Raw genomic sequence first — 27100 nt, 5'->3', positions numbered from 1 at the left:
CAAGTGGAAATTGCAGCTGCTGATGCCATGTTAAAAGTTCTGGATGTTACTAAACATGTAGACACCAGGCTTGATGTTAACCCCTTAATCCACATCAATGAATATTTTGACTCAATGCAATCCTTACCAGTGGACAGCCAGAAGGTTAATCATGGATTGGATGATGAAGAGGAAGATGATGACTATGAAGAGGATGATGAGGATGATGAGGCTGAAGAGAATAATGATGATGATGATGATGATGATGATGATGATGATGAAAATTATGAATTTGAAGGAGCAGCTTCCCATCCACCACTGAGACGAAGGTCTCAACATGCCCCTAGTGGCCAATTACGGCAGCCACAGAAACAAATTGCTCAGCAGCCTACAAGGTCACGAATGCCTGTTGCTCACCAACAACCTCAACAGCCTAACCCAAACTTTGGCTTGCAGGATGGTGCTCAGGTTAATGTTCAACCAGGCGGAGCCATGATGGACATTTTGAGAAAACAAAATGAAATCACAGAAATGTTAATTCAAGAACAGAGGTTCTCACTCTTGCCTTCTAGAGAGATTCCTGTTTTTAAGGGTGATCCATTAAGTTATGTCTCTTTCATTAGTACATTTGAACATTGTATAGAAAGCAAGACAAGTAACAACAGAGATCGACTGCTCTTTCTTGAACAGTTTACAGATGGAGAACCAAAGGCAATTGTGAGAAGCTGCCTTCACATGGATTCCCAAAAAGGCTATGTCAAAGCAAAACGGCTGCTACGCAAACATTTTGGAAATGAGGTTCTCATTGCTGCTGCCTATGAGGAACAAATTCTGAATTGGGATGCAATCCGATCAGAAGATGGTAAAGCCTTACACAAATACTCACTCTTCTTGAGAACATGCTGCAATGCTATGATCAATAATGAAATTCTGCAAGACATGAACAATCCTACATACTTGAAATCTGTCTTGTCAAAACTGCCATTCAAGCACAGAGAGAGGTGGAGGACAGTAGCATATGGTTACTATGAGCGTACACACAGAAGAGCTAAGTTCCCACAACTTGTAAATTTCATTGAAAGGCAAGCAAACATTGCCATTGATCCCCTCTTTGGAGAAATACAAGACACAAAACCGAAAGACAAGAGGACAATCCCTTCTCCCCGAAATAGTAATTTGAAATACATACCAGTTTCATCATACACTAAGAGCAGTTTTGCCACAGTAACCGAATCCTCAGAACCAAAGTCACAGTCAAGCACAAGCAGCTCTGCAGCCGTGCAACAGAAAACATGTTTCTTTTGCAAAGAGAACCACAGCACAGACCTGTGCAAGACATTGGATAAGAAAATACACAAAGACAAAGTTGAGTTCTTTAAAGTAAATGGTTTATGTTTCGGTTGTGTGACTCAAGGTCACATGAGTAAGGACTGTGAAAGACGTGTGACTTGTAAGATATGTACAAAGAAGCATCCTACCGTGTTGCACATTGAATTTAAAAAAGATACAAGTCAAACTAGTCCAAGCACCGATAGCATGTCAGTGGGCAGTGCATTAGTCACCATGAAAAGGCCTATCCATACTGGGGCCGGTGACCAACAAAAATTGTCAATTGTTCCTGTGCAAGTCAAGTTGTCAAATTCGAATCAGGTACTTCAAACGTACGCTTTCCTTGATCCAGGAAGCACTGGAACCTTCTGCACTGAAGCTTTAAGGAAGCAACTGAATGCTAAGGCGACACCAACTCGAATCCTACTTCGTACTCTAGGACAAGAAAGGGTCATAAGTATTAACCGAATCAATGGGCTGGAAGTGTCAAGTCTTGAAGGAGATGATTTCCTAAAACTGCCACCACTCTATACTCAAACAGAAATTCCTGTAACCAAGCAGCAAATTCCCACTCAGGATGATGTGCAAGAATGGAACTACCTAAAAGAGGTTAAGTTGCCATATATTGATGCAGATATTGGACTCCTGATTGGTAATGATGCAGCTAAGTTTATGGAACCGTGGGCAGTAATTAATAGCAAGGGTAATGGGCCCTATGCTGTAAAGACAAGACTTGGATGGGTGGTTAGTGGGCTTCTACACAAACCCACAATAAGCCATAAGCAGCCAACCCATATTTCCGGCAATCGCATATCAATAATACATTTGAATGACCTCATGATCCAAAAAAGGAAATTCAAGAAATATGTGGAGTTTCACAAAGAGTACACTGACTTTCTTGAAAGTGTCATTCAAAAGGGACATGCTGAAGCTGTGCCACAAGAGCAGTTAAATCTAGAGGAAAGAAGGACTCACCATGGAGTACGCCACCCAAAGAAACGCAGACTGCGTGTAATCATGGCAAAGGCAAGAGACGCCCCCTTGAAACGGGTTACAACACCCAGAATGGAACTTACTGCTGCAGTACTAGCAGTGAAAGTGAACAGGAATGTGGATGAAGATACATTCAGAACCCAAGTGAACACCAAGATCAACCCTGCAGACCATGTGTCCCGAGGTCTTACAGCTGATGCATTTTTAAAGTGTGAAGACTGGAAGAAGGGACCGGACTTCCTACAGGAAAAAGAAGAGACATGGCCTAACTTACCTGCTGATCTCACCCCCATACCAGCCGACGATCCGGAAGTCAAAAGAGAGAAGGTTACAGTCAATACCATTCAGATGATGGATCAAGATCCTACTAGCACTCTCATACACCACTACTCAAGTTTCTACAAATTGAAAAGAGCTGTAGCATGGATGCTGTATTTGAGAACTCACCTTTTGCAGTTGAGTAAAAAAAGGAAAGATCTGATGCAAATTCAAGAACCAGACGCAGACAAACAAAGACAGACAATTGAAGTGGATGAAAAAATTCAAAAACACTGTAAAGGCACACAAACTCTCTCTGGATGAACTGGACATTTCAGAGATAGCCGTTGTAAAATTCTGTCTCAACCAAGGATTTCAAGAGGAAATCAAAACATTGCAGAAAGGAAGTTTGAACATGCAGAAACACAGTTCAACCTACAAGCTTGATCCCAAACTTGAAAACGAAGCCATAAGAGTGGGTGGGAGATTAAGCAGAGCAGCCATGCCAGAAGATGCAAAGCACCCTGCTATCCTCCCAAAAGACCATGTGTATGCAAAGCGCCATTGGAGACAAGTACAGTACCTGTTGGATGTATTTTGGACTAGATGGATAAAAGAAGACCTACCTCTTATGAATGTACGTCAAAAATGGAACCGCATCCGCAGGAACTTTGAAAAGGAAGACATTGTGATCATAGCTGACACGAATGCACCAAGAGGATCCTGGATGTTGGCTAGAGTCCTGGAAACAATGCCAGACTCAAGAGGACTTGTGAGAAGTGTGCGTCTTCAGACAAAAACCAGTGTACTTGAAAGGCCCATCAGCAAGATTTGCCTGCTGGTGCCAAACTCAAATTAGGTACTGAAGATTCAAACAGGCCTATACACCATGCCTGTTTCCCACCTCACAAGTATTTATTTTGTTTTGAACATTTTGTATGGCTCCAGCAGTTTTTTGATTTTGTATTGTTATTAGAGCCTGCCCATAACAATAGGGGCCGGCTATGTAGGAGCCATTTCATTTGATTTAATAGTTTTGACTAAATAGCGCCGCCACTGGTCGCCTCGTAAAATGGCACCATGGTTCTCCTATTAATTATGGCACAGCTGTGTGTAAACGCACGCCAGACGAGAAACAGTTTTTCAACCGCTCGCTTGCTACACACACACACAGCGCAGATTGAATGAATGAAAGACTGAAAAGAAAGACTTTGCTTAGAATCATTATGAGTTTATTTGAAACCCTTTTGCTGCGCCCGTTTGTTTTGAAACCTATTTAGTACAAGTCTGGAGCCTGTTTTGTTTCATTTGTTTGCCCCGTTATTATTTAAAACTTTACGCAACTCCTTCCATAAAACTCAACCGGTTCGAACCCATCGGATGCAACTATCAACAACATCAAACAGTGAGTAACAAGACAGCCCAAGTCAATGTGGTGTGAGCGCGTTGAAGACGTATCCTGGCTTAGATAGGCAAATTGAGCCTACATATATTGTCAATCATCATCCGTATGTCTCCAGGTGGCGTGAATATTAAAGGCAACCAACTTGTGTTCAGCTTTTCTCTGATTGGCCACGACCCCACGCCGCTAGCCCGCCCCCTTTTGCCGCGAGCACAAGCGGCAGGAACCTTCAAGTTCCCTGGTGCAAAATAAATCTGGTAGTTGGTTTATGACGTTAATTAATAATAAACACTGTTAGGACTCTTAATAATAAACACTGTTAGGACTATCTGACTCTTAATAATAAACACTGTTAGGACTATCTGACTCTTACTAATAAACACTGTTAGGACTATAAACACTGTGCGGACTATCTGACTCTTAATAATAAACACTGTTAGGACTATCTCGATTCACGCGTCACTACTGTAACTAGAAACTCTGCTGGGTGTCACTGTACATCAGTGTGGAACTGTACGCTGTAACGTTATATGTTATTTCGCCCGTGGAGGCTGCTGAAGCGCCAGCGGGGCGACGCAGTGGTTTGTCCCCGGCTTCCGTGCGCCACCGCCAGCTTGACGCAGCAGCGGCCGTGCTCCGTTGTAGAAGCCCTTCAATGACAGCGCTCTCATATTTTGCAAATGCATAAACTATATCTTAAATTATGGCGATGTGTCTAATATGGCTGTCGCTTATCAATGACTTCTATGCTATGCTTCTTCTAGGCTATGTGTCGCCATAATTTAAGATATCGTTTATTCGGTGTACTGTATGTCAAATGTCGGTCATGTGGTGGAAGAGTTTAGCACAGTCACACAACAGAACACCAGTGTTTCTAGTAGATATGTTTAATATTAATATAAATAAACACCTCTGTCTGAACTGGTTCGACCACCAAATGATCCCAGCTCACTCTCTGCCGCGTCTGCCGCGTCTCACAGCGGATAAGGGCGTGTGCTAGGGCGGTCACGTGGCCATGTGGCCAATCAGAGAAACGCTGAACGAAAAGCTGAACACAAGTTGGTTGCCTTTAATATCCACGCCTCCAGGTGCTACTCCTGGGTGGGCTGCACCGGGGGCAAGCAGGTGGTGTCTCTGAGCCGTCAGGGCTGCCTGTACCACAGCACCGTCCAGCACGAGCTGCTCCACGCGCTGGGCTTCAACCACGAGCAGACCCGCAGTGACAGAGACAGCCACATCAGAGTCCAGTGGGAGAACATCATCGACGGTGAGATCTACACCCTACACCTCCAGCATCCAATCTGTCAGCGTGCTACAGTCTCTCTCTCTGGTTTTTGTAGTGGACTTTCTATTCTGTGATTTCAATAGTAGTTATTTATCAAACAAATCGAGGATGATCAACATATTTTATTTTATATATAGGTCTGTATTCTTTGATGGTCCGATCATCTATTGATCCATAAACTGTTTATTGTCCTGGACCCTCTCTCTCTCTTCTTCTACATTGCGTTTATTATTTCTAATTAATTGATATACACCTATTCTCTCTCTTCCACTCAGACATGAAGTACAACTTCAACAAGATCGAGACTCTGAACCAGGGAACCCCCTACGACTACAACTGTGTGATGCAGTACGAGAGGTATGTACAAGACCAGCTCACGCCTACAGTACTCACTTTGTTTCACCACCAAATACTAGCAGCTATTCACACGTAGTGACTTAAGAGCAGGGAGGAATCTGGGCTGTTTGTTCTTCAAGATGAGAAGATCTACTACAGTGTAGGCCATGTCATAGATGGTGCCAAGGTCCCTGTAATGTAATGGGTTTCTAATCAAACACTGAACAGACTCTAGTGCTGTGAGTAAACAGGCTGAACAGACTCTAGTGCTGTTAGTAAACAGGCTGAACAGACTCTAGTGCTGTTAGTAAACAGGCTGAACAGACTCTAGTGCTGTTAGTAAACAGGCTGAACAGACTCTAGTGCTGTTAGTAAACAGGCTGAACAGACTCTAGTGATGTTAGTAAACAGGCTGAACAGACTCTAGTGCTGTTAGTAAACAGGCTGAACAGACTCTAGTGCTGTTAGTAAACAGGCTGAACAGACTAGTGCTGTTAGTAAACAGGCTGAACAGACTCTAGTGCTGTTAGTAAACAGGCTGAACAGACTCTAGTGCTGTTAGTAAACAGGCTGAACAGACTCTAGTGCTGTTAGTAAACAGGCTGAACAGACTCTAGTGCTGTTAGTAAACAGGCTGAACAGACTCTAGTGCTGTTAGTAAACAGGCTGAACAGACTCTAGTGCTGTTAGTAAACAGGCTGAACAGACTCTAGTACTGTTAGTAAACAGGCTGAACAGACTCTAGTGCTGTTAGTAAACAGGCTGAACAGACTCTAGTGCTGTTAGTAAACAGGCTGAACAGACTAGTACTGTGAGTAAACAGGCTGAACAGACTCTATATAGACTATATATTAATGATATTTGTGATGTTTCAAAACTATTACAGTTTGTCTTGTTTGCTGATGATACCAATTTTTTTTGCTCTGGAAATAATTTAAAGGAACTAGCTGAATATATTGTGTATGAAATGACAAAGCTAAAGAAATGGTTTGATGTAAATAAGCTATCACTGAATCTGAAAAAAACTAAATTTATGATTTTTGGCAATCGAAAACTAGATGAAAATATAGTACGGACCATAGATGGAGTTGATATAGAGAGTTAATGAATTTCGTTTTCTTGGTATGATTATGGATGATAAATTAACATGGAAATCGCACATAGCACACGTAAAGAAATATAGTATTTTTGTTATGAATAAAGTAAAGGATGTGTTAGAGTATGAGGCAATGAGAACACTCTACTGTTCACTCATCTCACCTTATATCAGTTATTGTGTTGAAGTATGGGGGAATACTTATGGGACCAATATAAAACCATTATATATACTACAGAAGAGGGCTGTAAGAATCACACATAAAGTGAGTTATCGAGAACACACAAATACATTATTTATTAAATCTAGAATAATTAAACTTGAAGACATGGTTAAGTTTCAAACAATGTTAATTATGTTTAGGGCAAGAAATAATACACTGCCAGAAAAACTATAAAATCTTTTTCATTTAGAAAGTGAGTTTAGTAGGAGAAAATAAAATTTTAAACATCAGTTTGCACGTACCACACTTAAACAGATGTGTCCTTCAGTTATTGGTGTAAAGTTGTGGAATTCTCTCCATAGCGAGCTTAAGGGATGTAATAGTGTTTATCGTTTTTAAAAAAATAATACAAAAAAAATATTGAGTCAGTATGAAAATCAAATGTGATCTGAATAGTGAGATATTTTTTTATTTTTTCTCTTTCTTTTATTCTTTATTATTATTACATTTTTTCTTGTTTAACTGTGGATTGTGTGTTTCTTGTATAATTGTATAAATTATTATTTGTGTAAATTAGGTTGTACACCGACCATTAAGTAAATACTTGTTTAGTTTAGGAATAAGGGGCAGGTAACTATACGATTTATTCTTCTTCCTGCTCCTTTTGTCCATGGAATGATATTTATGATTGTGTAATGAAGAAACTCTGATAGTATGATTCCATGTGGCAAATAAAAACTCTGAACTGAACTCTAGTACTGTGAGTAAACAGGCTGAACAGACCAGTACTGTGAGTAAACAGGCTGAACAGACTCTAGTGCTGTTAGTAAACAGGCTGAACAGACTCTAGTACTGTGAGTAAACAGGCTGAACAGACTCTATATAGACTATATATTAATGATATTTGTGATGTTTCAAAACTATTACAGTTTGTCTTGTTTGCTGATGATACCAATTTTTTTTGCTCTGGAAATAATTTAAAGGAACTAGCTGAATATATTGTGTATGAAATGACAAAGCTAAAGAAATGGTTTGATGTAAATAAGCTATCACTGAATCTGAAAAAAACTAAATTTATGATTTTTGGCAATCGAAAACTAGATGAAAATATAGTACGGACCATAGATGGAGTTGATATAGAGAGTTAATGAATTTCGTTTTCTTGGTATGATTATGGATGATAAATTAACATGGAAATCGCACATAGCACACGTAAAGAAATATAGTATTTTTGTTATGAATAAAGTAAAGGATGTGTTAGAGTATGAGGCAATGAGAACACTCTACTGTTCACTCATCTCACCTTATATCAGTTATTGTGTTGAAGTATGGGGGAATACTTATGGGACCAATATAAAACCATTATATATACTACAGAAGAGGGCTGTAAGAATCACACATAAAGTGAGTTATCGAGAACACACAAATACATTATTTATTAAATCTAGAATAATTAAACTTGAAGACATGGTTAAGTTTCAAACAATGTTAATTATGTTTAGGGCAAGAAATAATACACTGCCAGAAAAACTATAAAATCTTTTTCATTTAGAAAGTGAGTTTAGTAGGAGAAAATAAAATTTTAAACATCAGTTTGCACGTACCACACTTAAACAGATGTGTCCTTCAGTTATTGGTGTAAAGTTGTGGAATTCTCTCCATAGCGAGCTTAAGGGATGTAATAGTGTTTATCGTTTTTAAAAAAATAATACAAAAAAAAATATTGAGTCAGTATGAAAATCAAATGTGATCTGAATAGTGAGATATTTTTTTATTTTTTCTCTTTCTTTTATTCTTTATTATTATTACATTTTTTCTTGTTTAACTGTGGATTGTGTGTTTCTTGTATAATTGTATAAATTATTATTTGTGTAAATTAGGTTGTACACCGACCATTAAGTAAATACTTGTTTAGTTTAGGAATAAGGGGCAGGTAACTATACGATTTATTCTTCTTCCTGCTCCTTTTGTCCATGGAATGATATTTATGATTGTGTAATGAAGAAACTCTGATAGTATGATTCCATGTGGCAAATAAAAACTCTGAACTGAACTCTAGTACTGTGAGTAAACAGGCTGAACAGACCAGTACTGTGAGTAAACAGGCTGAACAGACTCTAGTGCTGTTAGTAAACAGGCTGAACAGACTCTAGTACTGTGAGTAAACAGGCTGAACAGACTCTATATAGACTATATATTAATGATATTTGTGATGTTTCAAAACTATTACAGTTTGTCTTGTTTGCTGATGATACCAATTTTTTTTGCTCTGGAAATAATTTAAAGGAACTAGCTGAATATATTGTGTATGAAATGACAAAGCTAAAGAAATGGTTTGATGTAAATAAGCTATCACTGAATCTGAAAAAAACTAAATTTATGATTTTTGGCAATCGAAAACTAGATGAAAATATAGTACGGACCATAGATGGAGTTGATATAGAGAGTTAATGAATTTCGTTTTCTTGGTATGATTATGGATGATAAATTAACATGGAAATCGCACATAGCACACGTAAAGAAATATAGTATTTTTGTTATGAATAAAGTAAAGGATGTGTTAGAGTATGAGGCAATGAGAACACTCTACTGTTCACTCATCTCACCTTATATCAGTTATTGTGTTGAAGTATGGGGGAATACTTATGGGACCAATATAAAACCATTATATATACTACAGAAGAGGGCTGTAAGAATCACACATAAAGTGAGTTATCGAGAACACACAAATACATTATTTATTAAATCTAGAATAATTAAACTTGAAGACATGGTTAAGTTTCAAACAATGTTAATTATGTTTAGGGCAAGAAATAATACACTGCCAGAAAAACTATAAAATCTTTTTCATTTAGAAAGTGAGTTTAGTAGGAGAAAATAAAATTTTAAACATCAGTTTGCACGTACCACACTTAAACAGATGTGTCCTTCAGTTATTGGTGTAAAGTTGTGGAATTCTCTCCATAGCGAGCTTAAGGGATGTAATAGTGTTTATCGTTTTTAAAAAAATAATACAAAACAAATATTGAGTCAGTATGAAAATCAAATGTGATCTGAATAGTGAGATATTTTTTTATTTTTTCTCTTTCTTTTATTCTTTATTATTATTACATTTTTTCTTGTTTAACTGTGGATTGTGTGTTTCTTGTATAATTGTATAAATTATTATTTGTGTAAATTAGGTTGTACACCGACCATTAAGTAAATACTTGTTTAGTTTAGGAATAAGGGGCAGGTAACTATACGATTTATTCTTCTTCCTGCTCCTTTTGTCCATGGAATGATATTTATGATTGTGTAATGAAGAAACTCTGATAGTATGATTCCATGTGGCAAATAAAAACTCTGAACTGAACTCTAGTACTGTGAGTAAACAGGCTGAACAGACCAGTACTGTGAGTAAACAGGCTGAACAGACTCTAGTGCTGTTAGTAAACAGGCTGAACAGACTCTAGTACTGTGAGTAAACAGGCTGAACAGACTCTATATAGACTATATATTAATGATATTTGTGATGTTTCAAAACTATTACAGTTTGTCTTGTTTGCTGATGATACCAATTTTTTTTGCTCTGGAAATAATTTAAAGGAACTAGCTGAATATATTGTGTATGAAATGACAAAGCTAAAGAAATGGTTTGATGTAAATAAGCTATCACTGAATCTGAAAAAAACTAAATTTATGATTTTTGGCAATCGAAAACTAGATGAAAATATAGTACGGACCATAGATGGAGTTGATATAGAGAGTTAATGAATTTCGTTTTCTTGGTATGATTATGGATGATAAATTAACATGGAAATCGCACATAGCACACGTAAAGAAATATAGTATTTTTGTTATGAATAAAGTAAAGGATGTGTTAGAGTATGAGGCAATGAGAACACTCTACTGTTCACTCATCTCACCTTATATCAGTTATTGTGTTGAAGTATGGGGGAATACTTATGGGACCAATATAAAACCATTATATATACTACAGAAGAGGGCTGTAAGAATCACACATAAAGTGAGTTATCGAGAACACACAAATACATTATTTATTAAATCTAGAATAATTAAACTTGAAGACATGGTTAAGTTTCAAACAATGTTAATTATGTTTAGGGCAAGAAATAATACACTGCCAGAAAAACTATAAAATCTTTTTCATTTAGAAAGTGAGTTTAGTAGGAGAAAATAAAATTTTAAACATCAGTTTGCACGTACCACACTTAAACAGATGTGTCCTTCAGTTATTGGTGTAAAGTTGTGGAATTCTCTCCATAGCGAGCTTAAGGGATGTAATAGTGTTTATCGTTTTTAAAAAAATAATACAAAAAAAATATTGAGTCAGTATGAAAATCAAATGTGATCTGAATAGTGAGATATTTTTTTATTTTTTCTCTTTCTTTTATTCTTTATTATTATTACATTTTTTCTTGTTTAACTGTGGATTGTGTGTTTCTTGTATAATTGTATAAATTATTATTTGTGTAAATTAGGTTGTACACCGACCATTAAGTAAATACTTGTTTAGTTTAGGAATAAGGGGCAGGTAACTATACGATTTATTCTTCTTCCTGCTCCTTTTGTCCATGGAATGATATTTATGATTGTGTAATGAAGAAACTCTGATAGTATGATTCCATGTGGCAAATAAAAACTCTGAACTGAACTCTAGTACTGTGAGTAAACAGGCTGAACAGACCAGTACTGTGAGTAAACAGGCTGAACAGACTCTAGTGCTGTTAGTAAACAGGCTGAACAGACTCTAGTACTGTGAGTAAACAGGCTGAACAGACTCTATATAGACTATATATTAATGATATTTGTGATGTTTCAAAACTATTACAGTTTGTCTTGTTTGCTGATGATACCAATTTTTTTTGCTCTGGAAATAATTTAAAGGAACTAGCTGAATATATTGTGTATGAAATGACAAAGCTAAAGAAATGGTTTGATGTAAATAAGCTATCACTGAATCTGAAAAAAACTAAATTTATGATTTTTGGCAATCGAAAACTAGATGAAAATATAGTACGGACCATAGATGGAGTTGATATAGAGAGTTAATGAATTTCGTTTTCTTGGTATGATTATGGATGATAAATTAACATGGAAATCGCACATAGCACACGTAAAGAAATATAGTATTTTTGTTATGAATAAAGTAAAGGATGTGTTAGAGTATGAGGCAATGAGAACACTCTACTGTTCACTCATCTCACCTTATATCAGTTATTGTGTTGAAGTATGGGGGAATACTTATGGGACCAATATAAAACCATTATATATACTACAGAAGAGGGCTGTAAGAATCACACATAAAGTGAGTTATCGAGAACACACAAATACATTATTTATTAAATCTAGAATAATTAAACTTGAAGACATGGTTAAGTTTCAAACAATGTTAATTATGTTTAGGGCAAGAAATAATACACTGCCAGAAAAACTATAAAATCTTTTTCATTTAGAAAGTGAGTTTAGTAGGAGAAAATAAAATTTTAAACATCAGTTTGCACGTACCACACTTAAACAGATGTGTCCTTCAGTTATTGGTGTAAAGTTGTGGAATTCTCTCCATAGCGAGCTTAAGGGATGTAATAGTGTTTATCGTTTTTTAAAAAATAATACAAAAAAAATATTGAGTCAGTATGAAAATCAAATGTGATCTGAATAGTGAGATATTTTTTTATTTTTTCTCTTTCTTTTATTCTTTATTATTATTACATTTTTTCTTGTTTAACTGTGGATTGTGTGTTTCTTGTATAATTGTATAAATTATTATTTGTGTAAATTAGGTTGTACACCGACCATTAAGTAAATACTTGTTTAGTTTAGGAATAAGGGGCAGGTAACTATACGATTTATTCTTCTTCCTGCTCCTTTTGTCCATGGAATGATATTTATGATTGTGTAATGAAGAAACTCTGATAGTATGATTCCATGTGGCAAATAAAAACTCTGAACTGAACTCTAGTACTGTGAGTAAACAGGCTGAACAGACCAGTACTGTGAGTAAACAGGCTGAACAGACTCTAGTGCTGTTAGTAAACAGGCTGAACAGACTCTAGTACTGTGAGTAAACAGGCTGAACAGACTCTATATAGACTATATATTAATGATATTTGTGATGTTTCAAAACTATTACAGTTTGTCTTGTTTGCTGATGATACCAATTTTTTTTGCTCTGGAAATAATTTAAAGGAACTAGCTGAATATATTGTGTATGAAATGACAAAGCTAAAGAAATGGTTTGATGTAAATAAGCTATCACTGAATCTGAAAAAAACTAAATTTATGATTTTTGGCAATCGAAAACTAGATGAAAATATAGTACGGACCATAGATGGAGTTGATATAGAGAGTTAATGAATTTCGTTTTCTTGGTATGATTATGGATGATAAATTAACATGGAAATCGCACATAGCACACGTAAAGAAATATAGTATTTTTGTTATGAATAAAGTAAAGGATGTGTTAGAGTATGAGGCAATGAGAACACTCTACTGTTCACTCATCTCACCTTATATCAGTTATTGTGTTGAAGTATGGGGGAATACTTATGGGACCAATATAAAACCATTATATATACTACAGAAGAGGGCTGTAAGAATCACACATAAAGTGAGTTATCGAGAACACACAAATACATTATTTATTAAATCTAGAATAATTAAACTTGAAGACATGGTTAAGTTTCAAACAATGTTAATTATGTTTAGGGCAAGAAATAATACACTGCCAGAAAAACTATAAAATCTTTTTCATTTAGAAAGTGAGTTTAGTAGGAGAAAATAAAATTTTAAACATCAGTTTGCACGTACCACACTTAAACAGATGTGTCCTTCAGTTATTGGTGTAAAGTTGTGGAATTCTCTCCATAGCGAGCTTAAGGGATGTAATAGTGTTTATCGTTTTAAAAAAAATAATACAAAAAAAATATTGAGTCAGTATGAAAATCAAATGTGATCTGAATAGTGAGATATTTTTTTATTTTTTCTCTTTCTTTTATTCTTTATTATTATTACATTTTTTCTTGTTTAACTGTGGATTGTGTGTTTCTTGTATAATTGTATAAATTATTATTTGTGTAAATTAGGTTGTACACCGACCATTAAGTAAATACTTGTTTAGTTTAGGAATAAGGGGCAGGTAACTATACGATTTATTCTTCTTCCTGCTCCTTTTGTCCATGGAATGATATTTATGATTGTGTAATGAAGAAACTCTGATAGTATGATTCCATGTGGCAAATAAAAACTCTGAACTGAACTCTAGTACTGTGAGTAAACAGGCTGAACAGACCAGTACTGTGAGTAAACAGGCTGAACAGACTCTAGTGCTGTTAGTAAACAGGCTGAACAGACTCTAGTACTGTGAGTAAACAGGCTGAACAGACTCTATATAGACTATATATTAATGATATTTGTGATGTTTCAAAACTATTACAGTTTGTCTTGTTTGCTGATGATACCAATTTTTTTTGCTCTGGAAATAATTTAAAGGAACTAGCTGAATATATTGTGTATGAAATGACAAAGCTAAAGAAATGGTTTGATGTAAATAAGCTATCACTGAATCTGAAAAAAACTAAATTTATGATTTTTGGCAATCGAAAACTAGATGAAAATATAGTACGGACCATAGATGGAGTTGATATAGAGAGTTAATGAATTTCGTTTTCTTGGTATGATTATGGATGATAAATTAACATGGAAATCGCACATAGCACACGTAAAGAAATATAGTATTTTTGTTATGAATAAAGTAAAGGATGTGTTAGAGTATGAGGCAATGAGAACACTCTACTGTTCACTCATCTCACCTTATATCAGTTATTGTGTTGAAGTATGGGGGAATACTTATGGGACCAATATAAAACCATTATATATACTACAGAAGAGGGCTGTAAGAATCACACATAAAGTGAGTTATCGAGAACACACAAATACATTATTTATTAAATCTAGAATAATTAAACTTGAAGACATGGTTAAGTTTCAAACAATGTTAATTATGTTTAGGGCAAGAAATAATACACTGCCAGAAAAACTATAAAATCTTTTTCATTTAGAAAGTGAGTTTAGTAGGAGAAAATAAATTTTTAAACATCAGTTTGCACGTACCACACTTAAACAGATGTGTCCTTCAGTTATTGGTGTAAAGTTGTGGAATTCTCTCCATAGCGAGCTTAAGGGATGTAATAGTGTTTATCGTTTTTAAAAAAATAATACAAAAAAAATATTGAGTCAGTATGAAAATCAAATGTGATCTGAATAGTGAGATATTTTTTTATTTTTTCTCTTTCTTTTATTCTTTATTATTATTACATTTTTTCTTGTTTAACTGTGGATTGTGTGTTTCTTGTATAATTGTATAAATTATTATTTGTGTAAATTAGGTTGTACACCGACCATTAAGTAAATACTTGTTTAGTTTAGGAATAAGGGGCAGGTAACTATACGATTTATTCTTCTTCCTGCTCCTTTTGTCCATGGAATGATATTTATGATTGTGTAATGAAGAAACTCTGATAGTATGATTCCATGTGGCAAATAAAAACTCTGAACTGAACTCTAGTACTGTGAGTAAACAGGCTGAACAGACCAGTACTGTGAGTAAACAGGCTGAACAGACTCTAGTGCTGTTAGTAAACAGGCTGAACAGACTCTAGTACTGTGAGTAAACAGGCTGAACAGACTCTATATAGACTATATATTAATGATATTTGTGATGTTTCAAAACTATTACAGTTTGTCTTGTTTGCTGATGATACCAATTTTTTTTGCTCTGGAAATAATTTAAAGGAACTAGCTGAATATATTGTGTATGAAATGACAAAGCTAAAGAAATGGTTTGATGTAAATAAGCTATCACTGAATCTGAAAAAAACTAAATTTATGATTTTTGGCAATCGAAAACTAGATGAAAATATAGTACGGACCATAGATGGAGTTGATATAGAGAGTTAATGAATTTCGTTTTCTTGGTATGATTATGGATGATAAATTAACATGGAAATCGCACATAGCACACGTAAAGAAATATAGTATTTTTGTTATGAATAAAGTAAAGGATGTGTTAGAGTATGAGGCAATGAGAACACTCTACTGTTCACTCATCTCACCTTATATCAGTTATTGTGTTGAAGTATGGGGGAATACTTATGGGACCAATATAAAACCATTATATATACTACAGAAGAGGGCTGTAAGAATCACACATAAAGTGAGTTATCGAGAACACACAAATACATTATTTATTAAATCTAGAATAATTAAACTTGAAGACATGGTTAAGTTTCAAACAATGTTAATTATGTTTAGGGCAAGAAATAATACACTGCCAGAAAAACTATAAAATCTTTTTCATTTAGAAAGTGAGTTTAGTAGGAGAAAATAAAATTTTAAACATCAGTTTGCACGTACCACACTTAAACAGATGTGTCCTTCAGTTATTGGTGTAAAGTTGTGGAATTCTCTCCATAGCGAGCTTAAGGGATGTAATAGTGTTTATCGTTTTTAAAAAAATAATACAAAAAAAATATTGAGTCAGTATGAAAATCAAATGTGATCTGAATAGTGAGATATTTTTTTATTTTTTCTCTTTCTTTTATTCTTTATTATTATTACATTTTTTCTTGTTTAACTGTGGATTGTGTGTTTCTTGTATAATTGTATAAATTATTATTTGTGTAAATTAGGTTGTACACCGACCATTAAGTAAATACTTGTTTAGTTTAGGAATAAGGGGCAGGTAACTATACGATTTATTCTTCTTCCTGCTCCTTTTGTCCATGGAATGATATTTATGATTGTGTAATGAAGAAACTCTGATAGTATGATTCCATGTGGCAAATAAAAACTCTGAACTGAACTCTAGTACTGTGAGTAAACAGGCTGAACAGACCAGTACTGTGAGTAAACAGGCTGAACAGACTCTAGTGCTGTTAGTAAACAGGCTGAACAGACTCTAGTACTGTGAGTAAACAGGCTGAACAGACTCTATATAGACTATATATTAATGATATTTGTGATGTTTCAAAACTATTACAGTTTGTCTTGTTTGCTGATGATACCAATTTTTTTTGCTCTGGAAATAATTTAAAGGAACTAGCTGAATATATTGTGTATGAAATGACAAAGCTAAAGAAATGGTTTGATGTAAATAAGCTATCACTGAATCTGAAAAAAACTAAATTTATGATTTTTGGCAATCGAAAACTAGATGAAAATATAGTACGGACCATAGATGGAGTTGATATAGAGAGTTAATGAATTTCGTTTTCTTGGTATGATTATGGATGATAAATTAACATGGAAATCGCACATAGCACACGTAAAGAAATATAGTATTTTTGTTATGAATAAAGTAAAGGATGTGTTAGAGTATGAGGCAATGAGAACACTCTACTGTTCACTCATCTCACCTTATATCAGTTATTGTGTTGAAGTATGGGGGAATACTTATGGGACCAATATAAAACCATTATATATACTACAGAAGAGGGCTGTAAGAATCACACATAAAGTGAGTTATCGAGAACACACAAATACATTATTTATTAAATCTAGAATAATTAAACTTGAAGACATGGTTAAGTTTCAAACAATGTTAATTATGTTTAGGGCAAGAAATAATACACTGCCAGAAAAACTATAAAATCTTTTTCATTTAGAAAGTGAGTTTAGTAGGAGAAAATAAAATTTTAAACATCAGTTTGCACGTACCACACTTAAACAGATGTGTCCTTCAGTTATTGGTGTAAAGTTGTGGAATTCTCTCCATAGCGAGCTTAAGGGATGTAATAGTGTTTATCGTTTTTAAAAAAATAATACAAAAAAAATATTGAGTCAGTATGAAAATCAAATGTGATCTGAATAGTGAGATATTTTTTTATTTTTTCTCTTTCTTTTATTCTTTATTATTATTACATTTTTTCTTGTTTAACTGTGGATTGTGTGTTTCTTGTATAATTGTATAAATTATTATTTGTGTAAATTAGGTTGTACACCGACCATTAAGTAAATACTTGTTTAGTTTAGGAATAAGGGGCAGGTAACTATACGATTTATTCTTCTTCCTGCTCCTTTTGTCCATGGAATGATATTTATGATTGTGTAATGAAGAAACTCTGATAGTATGATTCCATGTGGCAAATAAAAACTCTGAACTGAACTCTAGTACTGTGAGTAAACAGGCTGAACAGACCAGTACTGTGAGTAAACAGGCTGAACAGACTCTAGTGCTGTTAGTAAACAGGCTGAACAGACTCTAGTACTGTGAGTAAACAGGCTGAACAGACTCTATATAGACTATATATTAATGATATTTGTGATGTTTCAAAACTATTACAGTTTGTCTTGTTTGCTGATGATACCAATTTTTTTTGCTCTGGAAATAATTTAAAGGAACTAGCTGAATATATTGTGTATGAAATGACAAAGCTAAAGAAATGGTTTGATGTAAATAAGCTATCACTGAATCTGAAAAAAACTAAATTTATGATTTTTGGCAATCGAAAACTAGATGAAAATATAGTACGGACCATAGATGGAGTTGATATAGAGAGTTAATGAATTTCGTTTTCTTGGTATGATTATGGATGATAAATTAACATGGAAATCGCACATAGCACACGTAAAGAAATATAGTATTTTTGTTATGAATAAAGTAAAGGATGTGTTAGAGTATGAGGCAATGAGAACACTCTACTGTTCAATCATCTCACCTTATATCAGTTATTGTGTTGAAGTATGGGGGAATACTTATGGGACCAATATAAAACCATTATATATACTACAGAAGAGGGCTGTAAGAATCACACATAAAGTGAGTTATCGAGAACACACAAATACATTATTTATTAAATCTAGAATAATTAAACTTGAAGACATGGTTAAGTTTCAAACAATGTTAATTATGTTTAGGGCAAGAAATAATACACTGCCAGAAAAACTATAAAATCTTTTTCATTTAGAAAGTGAGTTTAGTAGGAGAAAATAAAATTTTAAACATCAGTTTGCACGTACCACACTTAAACAGATGTGTCCTTCAGTTATTGGTGTAAAGTTGTGGAATTCTCTCCATAGCGAGCTTAAGGGATGTAATAGTGTTTATCGTTTTTAAAAAAATAATACAAAAAAAATATTGAGTCAGTATGAAAATCAAATGTGATCTGAATAGTGAGATATTTTTTTATTTTTTCTCTTTCTTTTATTCTTTATTATTATTACATTTTTTCTTGTTTAACTGTGGATTGTGTGTTTCTTGTATAATTGTATAAATTATTATTTGTGTAAATTAGGTTGTACACCGACCATTAAGTAAATACTTGTTTAGTTTAGGAATAAGGGGCAGGTAACTATACGATTTATTCTTCTTCCTGCTCCTTTTGTCCATGGAATGATATTTATGATTGTGTAATGAAGAAACTCTGATAGTATGATTCCATGTGGCAAATAAAAACTCTGAACTGAACTCTAGTACTGTGAGTAAACAGGCTGAACAGACCAGTACTGTGAGTAAACAGGCTGAACAGACTCTAGTGCTGTTAGTAAACAGGCTGAACAGACTCTAGTACTGTGAGTAAACAGGCTGAACAGACTCTATATAGACTATATATTAATGATATTTGTGATGTTTCAAAACTATTACAGTTTGTCTTGTTTGCTGATGATACCAATTTTTTTTGCTCTGGAAATAATTTAAAGGAACTAGCTGAATATATTGTGTATGAAATGACAAAGCTAAAGAAATGGTTTGATGTAAATAAGCTATCACTGAATCTGAAAAAAACTAAATTTATGATTTTTGGCAATCGAAAACTAGATGAAAATATAGTACGGACCATAGATGGAGTTGATATAGAGAGTTAATGAATTTCGTTTTCTTGGTATGATTATGGATGATAAATTAACATGGAAATCGCACATAGCACACGTAAAGAAATATAGTATTTTTGTTATGAATAAAGTAAAGGATGTGTTAGAGTATGAGGCAATGAGAACACTCTACTGTTCACTCATCTCACCTTATATCAGTTATTGTGTTGAAGTATGGGGGAATACTTATGGGACCAATATAAAACCATTATATATACTACAGAAGAGGGCTGTAAGAATCACACATAAAGTGAGTTATCGAGAACACACAAATACATTATTTATTAAATCTAGAATAATTAAACTTGAAGACATGGTTAAGTTTCAAACAATGTTAATTATGTTTAGGGCAAGAAATAATACACTGCCAGAAAAACTATAAAATCTTTTTCATTTAGAAAGTGAGTTTAGTAGGAGAAAATAAAATTTTAAACATCAGTTTGCACGTACCACACTTAAACAGATGTGTCCTTCAGTTATTGGTGTAAAGTTGTGGAATTCTCTCCATAGCGAGCTTAAGGGATGTAATAGTGTTTATCGTTTTTAAAAAAATAATACAAAAAAAATATTGAGTCAGTATGAAAATCAAATGTGATCTGAATAGTGAGATATTTTTTTATTTTTTCTCTTTCTTTTATTCTTTATTATTATTACATTTTTTCTTGTTTAACTGTGGATTGTGTGTTTCTTGTATAATTGTATAAATTATTATTTGTGTAAATTAGGTTGTACACCGACCATTAAGTAAATACTTGTTTAGTTTAGGAATAAGGGGCAGGTAACTATACGATTTATTCTTCTTCCTGCTCCTTTTGTCCATGGAATGATATTTATGATTGTGTAATGAAGAAACTCTGATAGTATGATTCCATGTGGCAAATAAAAACTCTGAACTGAACTCTAGTACTGTGAGTAAACAGGCTGAACAGACCAGTACTGTGAGTAAACAGGCTGAACAGACTCTAGTGCTGTTAGTAAACAGGCTGAACAGACTCTAGTACTGTGAGTAAACAGGCTGAACAGACTCTATATAGACTATATATTAATGATATTTGTGATGTTTCAAAACTATTACAGTTTGTCTTGTTTGCTGATGATACCAATTTTTTTTGCTCTGGAAATAATTTAAAGGAACTAGCTGAATATATTGTGTATGAAATGACAAAGCTAAAGAAATGGTTTGATGTAAATAAGCTATCACTGAATCTGAAAAAAACTAAATTTATGATTTTTGGCAATCGAAAACTAGATGAAAATATAGTACGGACCATAGATGGAGTTGATATAGAGAGTTAATGAATTTCGTTTTCTTGGTATGATTATGGATGATAAATTAACATGGAAATCGCACATAGCACACGTAAAGAAATATAGTATTTTTGTTATGAATAAAGTAAAGGATGTGTTAGAGTATGAGGCAATGAGAACACTCTACTGTTCACTCATCTCACCTTATATCAGTTATTGTGTTGAAGTATGGGGGAATACTTATGGGACCAATATAAAACCATTATATATACTACAGAAGAGGGCTGTAAGAATCACACATAAAGTGAGTTATCGAGAACACACAAATACATTATTTATTAAATCTAGAATAATTAAACTTGAAGACATGGTTAAGTTTCAAACAATGTTAATTATGTTTAGGGCAAGAAATAATACACTGCCAGAAAAACTATAAAATCTTTTTCATTTAGAAAGTGAGTTTAGTAGGAGAAAATAAAATTTTAAACATCAGTTTGCACGTACCACACTTAAACAGATGTGTCCTTCAGTTATTGGTGTAAAGTTGTGGAATTCTCTCCATAGCGAGCTTAAGGGATGTAATAGTGTTTATCGTTTTTAAAAAAATAATACAAAAAAAATATTGAGTCAGTATGAAAATCAAATGTGATCTGAATAGTGAGATATTTTTTTATTTTTTCTCTTTCTTTTATTCTTTATTATTATTACATTTTTTCTTGTTTAACTGTGGATTGTGTGTTTCTTGTATAATTGTATAAATTATTATTTGTGTAAATTAGGTTGTACACCGACCATTAAGTAAATACTTGTTTAGTTTAGGAATAAGGGGCAGGTAACTATACGATTTATTCTTCTTCCTGCTCCTTTTGTCCATGGAATGATATTTATGATTGTGTAATGAAGAAACTCTGATAGTATGATTCCATGTGGCAAATAAAAACTCTGAACTGAACTCTAGTACTGTGAGTAAACAGGCTGAACAGACCAGTACTGTGAGTAAACAGGCTGAACAGACTCTAGTGCTGTTAGTAAACAGGCTGAACAGACTCTAGTACTGTGAGTAAACAGGCTGAACAGACTCTATATAGACTATATATTAATGATATTTGTGATGTTTCAAAACTATTACAGTTTGTCTTGTTTGCTGATGATACCAATTTTTTTTGCTCTGGAAATAATTTAAAGGAACTAGCTGAATATATTGTGTATGAAATGACAAAGCTAAAGAAATGGTTTGATGTAAATAAGCTATCACTGAATCTGAAAAAAACTACATTTATGATTTTTGGCAATCGAAAACTAGATGAAAATATAGTACGGACCATAGATGGAGTTGATATAGAGAGTTAATGAATTTCGTTTTCTTGGTATGATTATGGATGATAAATTAACATGGAAATCGCACATAGCACACGTAAAGAAATATAGTATTTTTGTTATGAATAAAGTAAAGGATGTGTTAGAGTATGAGGCAATGAGAACACTCTACTGTTCACTCATCTCACCTTATATCAGTTATTGTGTTGAAGTATGGGGGAATACTTATGGGACCAATATAAAACCATTATATATACTACAGAAGAGGGCTGTAAGAATCACACATAAAGTGAGTTATCGAGAACACACAAATACATTATTTATTAAATCTAGAATAATTAAACTTGAAGACATGGTTAAGTTTCAAACAATGTTAATTATGTTTAGGGCAAGAAATAATACACTGCCAGAAAAACTATAAAATCTTTTTCATTTAGAAAGTGAGTTTAGTAGGAGAAAATAAAATTTTAAACATCAGTTTGCACGTACCACACTTAAACAGATGTGTCCTTCAGTTATTGGTGTAAAGTTGTGGAATTCTCTCCATAGCGAGCTTAAGGGATGTAATAGTGTTTATCGTTTTTAAAAAAATAATACAAAAAAAATATTGAGTCAGTATGAAAATCAAATGTGATCTGAATAGTGAGATATTTTTTTTATTTTTTCTCTTTCTTTTATTCTTTATTATTATTACATTTTTTCTTGTTTAACTGTGGATTGTGTGTTTCTTGTATAATTGTATAAATTATTATTTGTGTAAATTAGGTTGTACACCGACCATTAAGTAAATACTTGTTTAGTTTAGGAATAAGGGGCAGGTAACTATACGATTTATTCTTCTTCCTGCTCCTTTTGTCCATGGAATGATATTTATGATTGTGTAATGAAGAAACTCTGATAGTATGATTCCATGTGGCAAATAAAAACTCTGAACTGAACTCTAGTACTGTGAGTAAACAGGCTGAACAGACCAGTACTGTGAGTAAACAGGCTGAACAGACTCTAGTGCTGTTAGTAAACAGGCTGAACAGACTCTAGTACTGTGAGTAAACAGGCTGAACAGACTCTATATAGACTATATATTAATGATATTTGTGATGTTTCAAAACTATTACAGTTTGTCTTGTTTGCTGATGATACCAATTTTTTTTGCTCTGGAAATAATTTAAAGGAACTAGCTGAATATATTGTGTATGAAATGACAAAGCTAAAGAAATGGTTTGATGTAAATAAGCTATCACTGAATCTGAAAAAAACTAAATTTATGATTTTTGGCAATCGAAAACTAGATGAAAATATAGTACGGACCATAGATGGAGTTGATATAGAGAGTTAATGAATTTCGTTTTCTTGGTATGATTATGGATGATAAATTAACATGGAAATCGCACATAGCACACGTAAAGAAATATAGTATTTTTGTTATGAATAAAGTAAAGGATGTGTTAGAGTATGAGGCAATGAGAACACTCTACTGTTCACTCATCTCACCTTATATCAGTTATTGTGTTGAAGTATGGGGGAATACTTATGGGACCAATATAAAACCATTATATATACTACAGAAGAGGGCTGTAAGAATCACACATAAAGTGAGTTATCGAGAACACACAAATACATTATTTATTAAATCTAGAATAATTAAACTTGAAGACATGGTTAAGTTTCAAACAATGTTAATTATGTTTAGGGCAAGAAATAATACACTGCCAGAAAAACTATAAAATCTTTTTCATTTAGAAAGTGAGTTTAGTAGGAGAAAATAAAATTTTAAACATCAGTTTGCACGTACCACACTTAAACAGATGTGTCCTTCAGTTATTGGTGTAAAGTTGTGGAATTCTCTCCATAGCGAGCTTAAGGGATGTAATAGTGTTTATCGTTTTTTAAAAAATAATACAAAAAAAATATTGAGTCAGTATGAAAATCAAATGTGATCTGAATAGTGAGATATTTTTTTATTTTTTCTCTTTCTTTTATTCTTTATTATTATTACATTTTTTCTTGTTTAACTGTGGATTGTGTGTTTCTTGTATAATTGTATAAATTATTATTTGTGTAAATTAGGTTGTACACCGACCATTAAGTAAATACTTGTTTAGTTTAGGAATAAGGGGCAGGTAACTATACGATTTATTCTTCTTCCTGCTCCTTTTGTCCATGGAATGATATTTATGATTGTGTAATGAAGAAACTCTGATAGTATGATTCCATGTGGCAAATAAAAACTCTGAACTGAACTCTAGTACTGTGAGTAAACAGGCTGAACAGACCAGTACTGTGAGTAAACAGGCTGAACAGACTCTAGTACTGTTAGTAAACAGGCTGAACAGAATCTAGTGCTGTTAGTAAACAGGCTGAACAGACTATAGTGCTGTTAGTAAACAGGCTGAACAGACTCTAGTGCTGTTAGTAAACAGGCTGAACAGACTCTAGTGCTGTGAGTAAACAGGCTGAACAGACTAGTGCTGTTAGTAAACAGGCTGAACAGACTCTAGTGCTGTTAGTAAACAGGCTGAACAGACTCTAGTGCTGTTAGTAAACAGGCTGAACAGACTCTAGTGCTGTTAGTAAACAGGCTGAACAGACTCTAGTGCTGTTAGTAAACAGGCTGAACAGACTCTAGTGCTGTTAGTAAACAGGCTGAACAGACTAGTGCTGTTAGTAAACAGGCTGAACAGACTCTAGTGCTGTTAGTAAACAGGCTGAACAGAATCTAGTGCTGTTAGTAAACAGGCTGAACAGACTCTAGTGCTGTTAGTAAACAGGCTGAACAGACTCTAGTGCTGTGAGTAAACAGGCTGAACAGACTCTAGTGCTGTTAGTAAACAGGCTGAACAGACTCTAGTGCTGTTAGTAAACAGGCTGAACAGACTCTAGTGCTGTTAGTAAACAGGCTGAACAGACTCTAGTGCTGTTAGTAAACAGGCTGAACAGACTCTAGTGCTGTTAGTATACGGACCAGGAATGAGGTCGTTGACTGCTGTAACTGAGTGGCGAGACAAAAAAAGACTAAATCGAGACAAAACAAAAACTAAAATGCTGACCTGTAGTTGACTAAAACTGACAAAACGAAAAATAAATGAAGGTGACTAAATGAGGAAAACGAAAAAGAGAATTTGACACATGACTAAGACTAAAAATAAAAAATAGCCAAGACTCAGATGTTTAAATGCCGCATGTACCCGTTTTCTCAACATGCATGCAAATTGATTGAATGTGCCACACATTACACAACTACTTACTAAATAAATATAGTTTTTTCAAAACAGAATTTATGCCCTCTGCCTTTTTTATTTAAACATATTGTTAATGCACATATATTACTATTCTTCTCCCACATTCCTGGAGGTGTTGTGAAAGATTATTTTACCAAATCCAGTGAGTTTACAGAAATTGAGATGAGCTATTCCAAAGAAAGTCGTTTATTTCTGTGATCACAAAATCAGAGGAGCAGGTCAATGGATAGGGAAAAAAAGATAGTTTATTCTGTGCACAGTCTCAGTTCGATACAGAGTGGAAGACTCTTATTGTGATGTTTCTTCTTGACTTGTTTACTTGTTGATTGTATTTTTTCAGGTAATATCTGTAGTATTATGTATATTTAATAGGGCTATATATTTAATACAATATTTATATTATTTATTTAAAGCAAACAAACTCCAAACTACCCAAAATTAAAGCCTTGTCACGTATGAACCATACAAATGCATTACTGTTACAATTGTGTTGTAACTAAGAGATTACCTGGGGGGGAGGGGAATAAATTCTGCGCATGGATATAACAGACAATTTTCTCTTGGGCATTTCCTGGTTGTAGCACCTGGCTGGTGCTATAGTATAGAGTATAGATAACATTCAGCCACAAGGTGTCACACTAGAGCAGGGGTGGCCAACCCGCGGTTCGCGAGCCGCATGCGGCTCTTTGCCCGTCAATGTGCGGCTCTTCCATCAATACAAATAAAAAAATAAAAAAATATATATATTATTATAATATTTTTTTTTTGTTTACTTTTTTTTTGTCACTCATTCCACAAGGACATAGAATAAACATTTAAATTTTTTTTTAAATGGTCCATTTGCATGTTCTTGGTATCTGAATCTAGGGACATACGGTATATGGATCAGTGTCAGAAATAGTGTGTGTAACTCCTTCCAAGCACTGCAGACACAAGTGGTTTCCTTTCGACGGGTTTATTAAAGGCTTGGTCCTCCAATCCACCGTGAAAACTTAAACAGAAACATACGTTGCGTCAGGTCAACACAAACAATAATATACACGGTATGAAAACAACACATCAGAAAAGCAAAATACAAACAAACATTAAATACCTCGTTGGCTGCATGCTACATAAAAAGGGGTCTTATTCTTCTGTTCTTGGTAACAGTCTTGATAGTGGTACACTACACATAGTGGTACACTCTTAGAATTTAGAGAGCCTGTACAACTCGTCTCTGTCCATTCCTGCCGCTTGCTCGCAGGTGTCTTAATCAGTTCCAAAGGTAAAAACACGACAGCAGCCCAACGGGACACCATATATGACCAGACGTCAAAATGAATATATTAATTAATTAATTAATTATAATTAATTTATATTATATTAATATAAATTGTAGCAAATTAAATAATAAAGAAAATAAGAAATGAAACATAAATACATTCTCAAATATTACACTTACAAACTGAAATAACATATAAATGATGAAACCATATAATGGCCACAGTTACACTCCCACCAAATCGCACACACGTGGGATTTTTCTGAACATAATTTGGTTATCTTCTAAATTAAATATTTCTTGTGGTCATTCAGCCGCTAG

General features: G+C 34.0%; 1 protein-coding gene across 1 annotated transcript; it reads left to right on the top strand.

Moving 5' to 3' along the window:
- Positions 1 to 316: 316 nt before the first annotated feature.
- Positions 317 to 27100, top strand: LOC311233626 (hatching enzyme 1.2-like; the record flags this gene model as incomplete). Its single annotated transcript, XM_084320592.1, has 4 exons — positions 317 to 447; positions 5050 to 5228; positions 5522 to 5603; positions 27094 to 27100. The coding sequence occupies 4 exons, from the start codon at positions 317 to 319 to the stop codon at positions 27098 to 27100; spliced, it is 399 nt and encodes a 132-aa protein (XP_084176718.1).

The sequence above is a fragment of the Notolepis coatsorum genome, assembly GCF_963971535.1.
Source record: "Notolepis coatsorum genome assembly, chromosome: 8".
Lineage (NCBI taxonomy): Eukaryota > Metazoa > Chordata > Actinopteri > Aulopiformes > Paralepididae > Notolepis > Notolepis coatsorum.
This window is presented reverse-complemented; position numbering and strand designations above follow the sequence as displayed.